The sequence below is a fragment of the Hibiscus syriacus genome, unplaced genomic scaffold, assembly GCF_006381635.1.
Source record: "Hibiscus syriacus cultivar Baekdansim isolate YM2019G1 unplaced genomic scaffold, ASM638163v2 tig00004355_pilon, whole genome shotgun sequence".
Taxonomy (NCBI): domain Eukaryota; kingdom Viridiplantae; phylum Streptophyta; class Magnoliopsida; order Malvales; family Malvaceae; genus Hibiscus; species Hibiscus syriacus.
Genome location: NW_024062011.1, coordinates 1,414,151 through 1,426,299, shown reverse-complemented (window position 1 = coordinate 1,426,299; position 12,149 = coordinate 1,414,151). Strand labels below are relative to the sequence as shown.

Genomic DNA, 12,149 nt, shown 5'->3' with positions numbered 1-12,149 from the left:
CAATCATGTCATTAAACTATTTAAATGCATTCAATCAAGCCACTTGTCGTTAACAATTAATGGAAGTGCTTATGTGGTAGTTAATAAAATTTATATAATTACATGTTTAATCCTTATTACTTAGACAATCTATTAAATTGGTCATAATTTTAAATTAATTCAATATATTTTATCCTCCAATCATATAACTTCAAAATCTTTTATATTGTAATATTAACAAATGATACACAAATAATTATAATTTGATGATTTTATCATGTCAATTGTTAATTGTCTAATGATTAAATAGATTTTAAAAAAAAAAATTTTTATTCGAATAATATCAATTAATTGTTTGAAGTTCATCAATGATAAAACTATTGTAATTAACAAATGATACACAAATAATTAATTTGATGATTTTATCATGTCAATTGTTATTGTCTAATGATTAAATAGATTTTAAAAAAAAAAATTTATTCGAATAATATCAATTAATTGTTTGAAGTTCATCAATGATAAAACAAATAATATTTTACTTACTTTTTTAAGAAAATTTTAAAATATGTCTTAATAAAAATCAAAATTGTAACTTAATCTATATGAGACTTATAGATATAGATATTAAACAATATTAAATAAAAATATAAAAATAATAGAAAATATTATAAGTATTGTTACTAAAATAATACCACGTGAAACTTGGTTTATTGTATACATATTGATATCAACAACTACAAAATCATCTCAAACATGTTTCGTTGTCGATCCAACAATCTTTTTGTTTCCCTTATTTATTTTAAATCATCAAATTATAATTCAAAATGTGAAGTTATATGATTGGAGGATAATTTTATGTGTATCATTTGTTAATATTTCAATATAAAATATTTTAAGTTATATGATAGGAGGATAAAATATATTAAATTAATTTCAAAATATGACCAATTTAATAGATTGTGTACTCAAACTATTATATTACTCAACATATTATATAATTAGATATTATAGTACTCAATATATTATATAAATTAAATGATAAATAAATTAAATATAATTATAAAAATAAAATAATTCTTAAAAAACCATATATGATGCATATAACGAATTATCCAAAAAAAAAATCAGCAGTGGGTCCTCAGTCATACTAAAACGCTAGCCCATATCCACAAGTGAAGTTAAAATAAAATTTGAAGTGGAAGAAGCTGTTTTCCAAAACCACAAAAAATCCCAAGAGGCTTTGAACAAATCAAAAACTTGGAAACATGTCTTCTCCTTGTTTTTCTCTGTTTCAATCTCTATCCTTTCTTTCAACTCCATGCCCGTCTCATGCCCTTCTGTTTCACAATTATCCCAACTTTATCCCCTTCAAAACCACTTTCAAGAACTCCTTTAACTCCAAAACTCTCCACCTCTCAAAACCTCTTAACGTCTCGTTTGCTCTTACAGAATCAGACTCTCCAAAATCCCTTGAACCCGACCTTCAATTCCTTCTCCAACAAGTTGCTGTAAGTTCTAATTCGTATCCTTTCTGATCGAAATCTGTTATTTCCATTGTTTTTTTAATGCCATTTGTATGGTTGCAGGATAGCTTTGATCTTCCTTCAGATTACTTTTCCCAGCTACCGGGTGATCTTCGATTAGATGTAAGATGAAATTCGGTGACCCTTTTGGATATAATTAACAGTGTTTTATTGGTTTTCATTGGTTTTTTAAAGCACGTAAAAATTGATGTTGTTTTGGGGTGTTATGAATGTGTGCTTTTAGTTGAAGGATGCAGCTTTTGATCTTTCAAATGGACCTGTGATGAGGTTAGTTATCATTGCTCTCTGTATTGCTAGCGTAATTTCTTGAATTAATATTTTGGTCTTAAAAAAAACTTTGAGATGGTTTGAAAATAATGAATTGCAAGATTATTTAAAGATTAAATCATTTATCTTTTGCTAGGAAGAATTCTGGAACATAATCCGAGAAGTGGCTGATGCTTTGCTGCCTCATTGAGTGTCATTTCAATGGATTCTTTTCTAGTTATCCCTATTAAATCTTAGGTTTCCCGAGGTCTTGTATTTAAGATCATGTGTGTTTATATCCGGAAAAAAAAGATCACGTGTGTTATGTTCTTCTTGCTTAATTCATGTGAGGTTGCTTAATCTATTATGTCCAGGGTTGCCTCAGATCTTGTATTCAGATTTGACGAATCTACTTTTTGCCAATTGGTTTTAGGTTGAACGCTTAACACTGTTGTGTTGTTTCTGGCTCATGACTGTCCTCATGTCTCCGTTCCACCGTTATTAAGTTTAAATTCACATGATAGGGTGCCTAAATCCATTCAGGAGCAATTCATATTCTGTCATGTTTTCTGGATTGGACAAACTGATCAATAAACGATAGTCTTGTTGGTCAATAAACTGGTCACAAGGAGCTTCTTTCTTTGAATTATCTTTTTCAGTGTGGCTAGAATTGGGAGAAGCATTATTAAATCTCTCAAGAGCTTGGGAGTTAGCTGATACATCAACTTCCTATACAATAGCAAGCAAGATCCCAGCACTAGTGAACTCTTTGAACGACAGTGCGAAATCAGGCGAGAAAAAAGCATATGCGAGTGTCGTCTAAATATCAATCTTAAAGAAATTTATTTCTGAAATCTTGTTTGTTTCCAACTGTTTGCTTCTTTAGCATGTGGAAGGCGCTTGGTAGCTGCTGGAAGAAGGTTCCGCTCAATGGGACAGTATGGTCAAGGGAAACTTCAAAAGGTATTTCAAGTAGCCTGGAAATAGATGCTTTTCTCGTATTCATTTTCCATTTTATGAACCTAAATACTCGACTCTTCATTTTCCCTAAAGTATCAATTTCCGAAACCTGTATCCAGTACATATTTGGTTGGACCTAGGTATGGAGGGTATGGTCCTCTAAATGTATGAAAAACTTCGAAAAAGTTCAGCATACCGGTGCCAGACACATACTTGAATCCAGTGCCTCGAGTCTTTGTAACACAATTATGAACATTCTAACTTATTTTCCTACAGATTGAAAAAGTGTTCTCTAGATTTTTGCCTCCAAGGGCATGCCTATTATAATTGTTTTAACCCTGTGAAACTTTTCTAGTGTTGTAAAATTTTAAAAACATTCCATTGAACCATTGCAGATTGCAAAAGCAATGAATGCTGCTGGAAGACTTCTGTCTGCAAGTTCAGTATCTGCAACAACTGAAGAACAACCAAAAACAGAAACTAGAATGTTTAAGGTAGATGCCATTACTCCACCTGTTCCAGGATGTATACTCGATTGCATGGGTCTAAATCACTGAGAAGCTTTTACCACTTGCAGTTTGGAGAACTTCAGGTTGAGGTAACATCGGAGAAAGCTTACATTGGAGCTGCAATAGGTTTCATTTTCGGGTAAACATCTCATTTGCATTGTTGTGATTTCTACAAAACAAATTCTAAAAGAATGTTAAAATAACTGCTCTTAATACTGAAAACCCAGGATCCTTTCATTGCAAATAGCACAGGGCATCCAAAGCGTACCGGAGAGTTCATTGGAATATGCAAATGACAATGCTCTGCTTCTAGCTAAGGTTCTTAAAAAACCACAAACTCGGATTACATCGAGACTTATTCATAACTGTTAACCCATTGCTAGATACTAAAAAAAACTCGAAAACTCTGTGATGCAGTCATTAAGGGGAGCACTACTTGCACTTTTCTATTCGTCCACGATCTTGTCTGCTTTTACCATGATCGGACTATTCTTACTTGGAAGACAGCTAAAGTCCGAGGGAAAGTAACCTTATATTTCTTGGCTCAGTTTTGCTTGTAAGTTGGCTAGACTCTAACCGCTTTGGACAATTATGGTATTGAGCTTCCACCAGGAAGAACGGCATGAAGGATTAGGACTGCTGTCTGGTGTGTTCTCAGACTTGAGTGTGTTTGATGCACATTTGTATATAACACGAGAATACTGATATTTTTCCAAGGTTTTATTGTACAATAAGCAGATACAAATGAATTCAAACATCGGATAAATTGCGTCCAAAATTCTGGTCTTATTTAGACAACAAAATATTTAATTCAACATGAATACATCAAGGTAAAGAAACCATTAAATCCTTCTAAGGCCCGTCTATATCATTGTACAATAATCCTCTCACTTTTCTGGTGCTAAAAGTATCAAAGTATCTGGAAACCTTTACAAGCTATGGCCTTATGAGATGCTAAACAATCATATCTAGTAACAAAAATCAAAAGTTACAACAATGTTGTTCACCATCGGATGTGATATCAATGACTAGACCGAGACGAATGTTCCTGATTAGGGATGGCAACGGGCCGATCGGATCGGATATTGATCTCCCGTCCCCGTTTAAAAAATCCGTATTCATCTCCGCTTAAAAAACCGCAGGAATTTAAACGGGGATCCCCATCGAGTAATCAGAGAAACATATCTTCGTTTAACATAAACGGTTATTTAAACAAGTATCGAGTTGGATATATATATTTAAATTAAATATATAAATATTATATATATTTTTTAATTTAAATTAAATTTATTAATATTATATATATATAATAATTATTATTTTTAATATTTATCGGGCCGGGTATCAGGACGGGTATCAGGCCGATAATAATCGGGACAGGAATTACTAAACCCGTCCCTATCCCCGTCCCCGTTTAACATAAACGATTTTTCCCTGTTCCCGTCTCTGTTTAGCATAAACTGTTTTCCTCCATCCCCGTTTAATTCAGTTTTTGAGTTTTTCCGTCGAGTTCGAGTTTTTTTGCCATCCCTATTCCTGGTGGCTGTTATCCAATCCATCATCAATCTCATTTTCATATCTGGCTGAACCATGAGACCTTGGTGAATGTCTTGAAGAACTATGGGAACCATGACTAGCAAAATCTTCATAAACCAAGGGGCTCCTTCTACCCCTCTCATAATAGGACCTTCCCGAGGTTGGGCTTCGCTGCCTTAAAATAGGCTGTCTTGAACTTTGAAAATTGTAAGCAGAATCATGATTACCATACCTAGGGAGAAAGGTTGAGCTGACTCTAGTGTCAACTCCAGGAGGGCCATCATCTTCATAATCATCATAGTACCTTCGTTCGAGCCCCCTGCTACCAGGTTCAGAAGAATGGTTTAACCTATAGTGTGACTGTCCTACTCCTAATCGATTCGGAACTTGAATGACAGGAGCCCAAAGTTTTTCATCTGCCTCTGCAGGGATAGATGCATTTATTCCTGGAAATTCAACTGTCATTTTCATCCTTGGTTGAGGATGCACCATCTCTGCAATTTCGCCATCTTCGTGTCCATCAGTTTCTACATCAGCATATATCGCAATTCCAGATGGCTCATCCTCAACTTCAGGTACTGAAAATTTTAGAGATTGTCAATTTTATACGAGAGAATAACAATGACGTTTAAGCAGGCTAACAAACAATTACTGTCAAACTATGGTTGAATCTTAGACAGTGGTTTGAGATCAGAAGATAGAATTTAAGAGGTAAAAGGGGAAGCCATTTTTATTTGTGGCCAGGAATCAATAAGATTTGTCTTCATGCAATTCTTGACGAAGATGCGGAGCCCTTATGACATTATTGCTCCAATTATTTGCAGCAACTAACTGAATAGTTTATTGGTCAAACACTCATCAGTTATCTGTGAATATTATAGACGACCAAAATAGTTGGGGGATTGGGGCAAAAATGGCATGGCCCTTCAGAGATTGCAGACTGCAATTTCTTCCAACCGTGATTATTTACCAAAAATGTTTCAATGCAATAACTAAAATGAGGTTCAAACTCAGTTGAGAAGTGTTTAGTTACCTAGATATCCCGGTGGATACCCAATTTCTCGCATTCTGTTAAGCCACGGTGGTGGATCGAACTCCTGTGTAAGGAGATAAACAAGGAATTAACATATGTTTCCTGTTAATATATATATTCATCCATAGATAATGACGGAATTGGGACTGCCTTTCTTTTTCCATTGACTTTAGTATGCATCTATAACAGCCAAATAAGACTTCAACTTAAAAATGACCACATTTCTTACTGCTTTGTGACTTGAAAAGTCAATCATCCGTGCACATAATGACCAAAATGAAAATGCACCAATAGCCATGCAGAATAAGTCATTGATCCATGGCCATTGCGAACAAAAGAAGGCAGAATGCATTCGTCAGATATAATCGACACCAATTAATGGAGTGGACATGCTTGCCACTAAGGCTAATCATACAATTCAGGAAATAAAACTAGATGAAAACATGAAAAAACTTTTGGAATAGGTTGTTGGCTAATCATACAAATGTATGATGACTGGGAACTTTAGCACTGTGTGCAAAATCTAGTTGATTTCCATGTAATATATTTGGGTGTATCATTAGGTACAACAAAAAGAAGGGAGCAGGGGGGGAGCTGTCATGTAATTGGAGGAGAATATTACCCCAAGGCTAATAGTTCTCGTGTTTCACCACCAAGAACACCAGGCTTTAGATCATCATACTTTCCACCTTGAGAGCTCTGATAATAGCGAATTGCATTGCGAGAAGCAGCATTCTGATTACGCTTGAACTTTTGGTGTTGCTTTCGAGCATTGTTGACAGCAACACTATCACGAGGCTTTGGGCATTGCTTCAGGGAATGACTATAAGAACCACAGTTGAAACAACGGAAGCCTCCTCTTTCAACTCCAGGCCTCGGCAACATGCAACACAAATAGGTAAGAAAAATTGAACATGCAAGGTGGAAGAGTGGAAGCACAGGCATAGACAGAGGAGAGCCAATACAGGACACAAGATGCACCATGCTTACAGTTATATCTACCAAACTGGGATTTAATAGAATAGATTGGCAAGAAAATATCTCCTTGCTATGACATATATTTCGTTTTTGATAATTCCGACTGGTGACTGGCATTAACAGATTTAGCAATAAACCTACCACTGCTACTTATCAGACATAATTATTCTTATCTTTTTTTTTCGTGGGTTGTGCAAGGACATAAAATAGGCCCTAAAGGCTTATAACAAACTTGCATGTCAGCATCAATTTACATGGCAAACAATATTTACAAAATCACAGATGATATTTACCCTTCCAAATTACTTGAAGCATCAGCTGAAGTCAAACCCATTGCAAACCCACGATCGTAAAGCGGCACAACGTTACTGTCCAATGGGATGAACTCCGCATCATGCAGATTCCTTGTTTGGTTGTCAATCCAGAACGACTACAAATCCAATAACAAAATTAAACCAAAATATTGAGAAAATACACTAAACTCTACCAAACCATGAGCCCTTTTGCAACAGAAAGACAGACTGAGAAACTTTAACATGCATAAAATTTACAATTTTAAGGAAGGAATGGTAAGGGTTGCAATGTCAAATCCATTTAGAGAGTAAATAATTGAATGATTTTTTTCAATAGAAAAACAAATTCACTCAAGATTCAGAATTCTGATAATGAAAAATTACTAAACAATATAACAGATCTCTAATGACATTAATTGAAAAAAATGTTAAAAGGTACAAAACTGTACCTCTACAAAAAAAATATTCAAACTACAAAGATCTAAATCAGTTCAAAACATGATGCCTAGGGGATAGAGATAAGCTTACCACAGATGAAGGTTTCTCTGCACCAATGCGTAGAGCAGGAAAGTATGTCTCTTCCCCTGATTCTGTAAGTTCATTTTCCTGACCAGATTGAATTACATTCAGTTACGCTTCATGTTAAGGATGAGAAAAAATGCAATACATAACAATATAATGGACAGATGCGTACACATCTGTGCTTATGCACCCACATGTGCATACATTGATCCATCTACATATGCACATGTATATTCCCTTACAAGTACACCTACCAACGTACTCATCCAAACACACAGATACAATCAAACAAAATATGCATGACCCGTCCATCTATAACACAGCTTTCGGTAGGAGACACGGGTTCAGATATAACATCTCTTTGGAAGTTCCCATTTAAGAATAAATTCAAAATTCTATCTTACAACTTACAAGAGAACATTATTAGAAGGACTGGATGCTCCGAATGAACTCCACAAGTTCATAAGGATACCTAATTCAATCTAAATGTAGGTACTGTGAAACAGTAATTGCCATTAGATTCTCAAACATAAAAGTATACGATATGCTCAAGGTGAAAACGAAAATATACAATCTGTTGATAGGGTATTACAAATCATGCAAGATAAAGAAAGGTAAATCAATGCTCTACCCTCTTGTAAATGAATTTAATAAGTGATGAATAGAGGTAGAATATTGAAAACCAAAATTTCAACCAGACATACTTGCAATGATGAACCATGTTCAGCTTGCCACTCTGACCACTTTCGTAAAAGTTCCTCAAGCTTCTGCTTACTAGCTCTGGAAAAAAAAATAGGAGATAATAATAAGGAATATAACTAAAAAAATGTAAATTACTATTTATCTTAACAAGTCCTACTTCAGTCTATTAAACAAGACTAAACTTCAACAAAAGGAATAAAAACGTGAAGCTTTTCATTCATTGATTTTCAGAATTAGCCTCCAGTCCTAACCTTGTTAAGAAACTATACACAATACGAATAGAAGGTTGCTGGTCATCAAAGGTCATCCTGCTCTTAACACCAGATATAGCTGGCACATTGAATTATGGAAAACAAAAACAATCATACCATAGACTCTAGAGAAATATTTACTTCTGTCACATGGAATTGAGCTTATGAAACATACAATTGCAGAAGCAAAGTTCTTAAGCTAGAGTCAGCGAATACACAATAAAGAAAACTACGATAATGGAGAAGCAGGATACAAATACCATCCATTGTGTGGTTCTGGATGGGACTTCCATTTTGGACATCAAGACACCGCTTTTTGGTAGACACTGATGAGACACCCAATTTCTCTTCAACTGTAAAATGTATAGAATGAGCTCCAGAGCTAACATCATCCAATTTCGTTTCAGCTCTAAGAGTTTCAGTTTCTTCATTACTTATTTACATATCGTACGAATTGCCTGCAAGAGTGTTGTCTACCTTTGCTTCCGCATTTAAAAGTTTCTGAGGGTTTCTAATACCCCCTTCATTCAGCTCCAGGATCTCAGCTTTCACTTCACCATATTCAAACTCAATATTTTAGATTGAGAATCTATTTGATGGGGTCCATCATCCACATCCTGAAGTTCACCACTCTCACATCTAGACATAGAATTACTAGATGCAGGAAGAGTAATTAAATACTGCCCTTCTACAATTGTATTACTGGATATAACATGAACCCTCATTAGCAAACTCCAATGTAATGAATCACAAGATATATTATTTTCAGTGCTTTGGACCAATTTATGCGTTTAGAGTTTCATCTTTAAAAACTGTTTTATTAGAGGAAGAATTCCAGGCCTTCTTATTATTTTCTTCTTAAAATTAATAAGTAATATGTTATCATTAAACATTAAATTCGAAATCAGGAGTGAATTGTTCTTTGTCCTCTTCAAAAAGGAAATTCAATTTACTCTCTTAAATATTACAGAAAAGCAATAAAATATGCTATAAATGAAAAAGAAACCCCATAAAGTTTAAAGGCTAAACAAAATGACCAAATCTAGTTTTTGCACTACTAACCTTTCACTCACGATCCACTAATTTGGACGTGGGTAGAATTGAAGGATGCAAGTCACACTACAAGAACAAAGATCAAAACACCCATAAGAACTAAAATCAAATTCCAATCCCCTTCTTATCAAAAAAAAAATCCAATCCCCTGAAATATAAAAACAGGGCATATCCAAGTTTCTTCTTGCAGGCGAGGGAATATTGCAGCATAGGAAACATGAAAAAATAAATAGCTAACTTAATCATGCACTGACAGATAAAACAAGTCAACCAGTGAGTCTATAAAACCAAGATAATATTAACCCAATTCGCCCAAACAATTGTACTCTATGCAAAATTGAGAAGAAAAACTCCACACATGAAAGTAGTAAAGGTAACCAATCCCAACAAGTATAGAACAATAAAGAGACAACAACCAGATTAATTTAATGCCAAATAAAGCTGAAAATTATTTCAGTTCCCAGATCACTTCACATCCTTGCAAAAATTATTTATCTCTTCTTTAATGTACTCTGAATCTAACTAAACTAAAGAAGAATAAAACGAAAAACCTATGGAACTTCTTTCGTTGTTTGTTTTACATGCCGACTATAATTTTTTTTTTCCTTTTCAGATCTCAATGGCTCATTTATGGTTGGGGGAGAGCAAAAGATAAACTAACCAGCAATTTTAGGGATGAGAGCCTAAAATATTATTCTCCTGAAAACAAAAAGCATTAATTTGGGTTAATCAGAAGCTTTCCGAAAGAAAAGAAAAAAACTTGACAAGAAAATTTTACAGCCCTAGAATTTCATAATTCTCCAAAGAAATTACCAAACAGGGGTGTTGGAGTTATAGTCATAAGGCTGTAAAGAGCAAGAATATGAGAGAGAAAATAAGAAAAAGAAATGGAAGCGCCAGTGGCGGCGGCGCGCGGCGGTAGGTAGGGAAATCCGCTGCTGCTGGTTGTGGCTGTGAAGATTTGAGGTTTTTGTAAATCCAAAGGCCTAAAAGAAAAGAAAAATTGGAGGCTGAAGGCCAACGCTTAATTATTAAATATTATTTACCCGCCTTTTTTTATATATAAATTAGATAAAATGTCCTTCACGTAAAGACATTAACTCCTACAAAATGCGTAGAATCAATGATAAATATTAGGCGTTTTTACCCAAAAAATCACACAAACAATTAATAATTACATGTCAAACACTTTTTCTCTTAATATTACCAATCTAACATGATAATAAAGTGTGTTTCAGGATATACGCCTTGTAGACGTGGATAGAAGGCGCTAATCATGAAGTGAGCCTTCTTGGGGTTCTGTTCGAGCTGGCGTCACGATAAAAAAATATAGATTGTAATTTGTGCCTTCGCGGGGTTTTCTGACACGTTAGAGAGGCACGGATCATAAAGCACGCCTCCGATTATTCCACCCTCAATTATTGCCCATTCTATTATTACCGCAGGTGCCTTAAATCTCGGATAACTAATCCCCTCCCCCTATAAATACCCTAAATTCAAATATCAAATCACACCAAAATTACATTCACATTATTCTTCTATAAATTCCTTCTATCAAGTAGATTTTGTTACAGCTTTTAGAAGGTGAAATTGTTTTTATTATATTATATTTATTTCATTTTTAATTTATTTGACCAAATTTTATTGTATTAATTATTTTTTATTACTTTTTGCAGTTGTAAAATGGAATACATGGTCATATCTCGATACATTTTGTCAATACGATAACAATATTAAATTGGGTTATTTAAATCATTGTGAATATTTTTAATTTTTTTAGTATTAGTTTATATTTTAGTTCTTATATTATTATTTAATTCAGAGAATGTTGTATATTAGAAACAACTATTCGTTTTTGCAGATATAAGACTTTCAATCTTTCAAACTCTTAAACTCTCAAAATGAGGCATATTTCAGCTATTGCTTACTATGATGAAGAAATTTGGGAAGATGAAACTGGCGTTATATTTCGCATCAAATTATTCTGTTACCTTTCCTTCAAGAGAAATATCACTCTTGAGAGCTTATCACTAAAATTTCAAGGAAAGTTCATGTTGGAAGTATTAAAAGACTGTCCTCACTTCAGTACAGATTTCCAACTGCACTATTTTCGTTAACTTATACAGCGTTCGAACTCTCTAACGATGGCGATGTTGCTATGATGGTTGTGTTCATAATCAAAATTCAAATGTTGTTACACAAATGTATGTCACATTTGTTGAAGTGTCTACTATTCGTGGTATGTCATTATGCTCCCATTATTGGCTGACTTCAACAAGCTGATCAAATTGACAGTCCAACTCAAGTAATGTGTAATGATTTAACTCATTAATGGGAAACCACATCTTGGTATCATCCCATCAAGTTCAATGGGGAGATATTGTTGGGATTTGCGGAAGCTCGAATCGACAACCGAAAAGGTTCGCCAAGAGCGATGGAGTCGGTTCTTGTGTTTAGGGAGTAAGAGATTAGAAAGATAGAAAATTGCACAACGATTTATAGTGTTCGACTTCTTAACCAAGTTTACATCCACTGCCTTAGCT

The 12,149-nt window shown here is 34.3% G+C and overlaps 1 protein-coding gene and 1 pseudogene across 1 annotated transcript; one reads left to right on the top strand and one right to left on the bottom strand.

The window, feature by feature from the left end:
- Nucleotides 1–1,186: 1,186 nt before the first annotated feature.
- Nucleotides 1,187–3,995, top strand: LOC120193953 (annotated as a pseudogene).
- A 568-nt stretch (nt 3,996–4,563) lies between these two features.
- Nucleotides 4,564–9,015, bottom strand: LOC120193932 (zinc finger CCHC domain-containing protein 8-like). Its single transcript, XM_039196357.1, has 8 exons — nt 8,808–9,015; nt 8,554–8,632; nt 8,305–8,380; nt 7,607–7,684; nt 7,079–7,215; nt 6,430–6,666; nt 5,808–5,872; nt 4,564–5,352 (listed from the first exon to the last, which is right to left on the bottom strand). Exons 1-8 carry the CDS (start codon nt 8,818–8,820, stop codon nt 4,769–4,771), a joined length of 1,269 nt encoding a protein of 422 aa, XP_039052288.1. The 5' UTR covers nt 8,821–9,015; the 3' UTR covers nt 4,564–4,768.
- Between the last annotated feature and the right edge of the window lie 3,134 nt (nt 9,016–12,149).

Coding starts and splice junctions, on each gene's coding strand:
- LOC120193932 (XM_039196357.1), bottom strand. Junction 6,667..7,078: donor GCTTCAAGTAATTTGGAAGG/GTAAATATCATC, acceptor TGGAGTTGAAAG/AGGAGGCTTCCGTTGTTTCA. Junction 5,873..6,429: donor CGAGAACTATTAGCCTTGGG/GTAATATTCTCC, acceptor TCTCCTTACACA/GGAGTTCGATCCACCACCGT.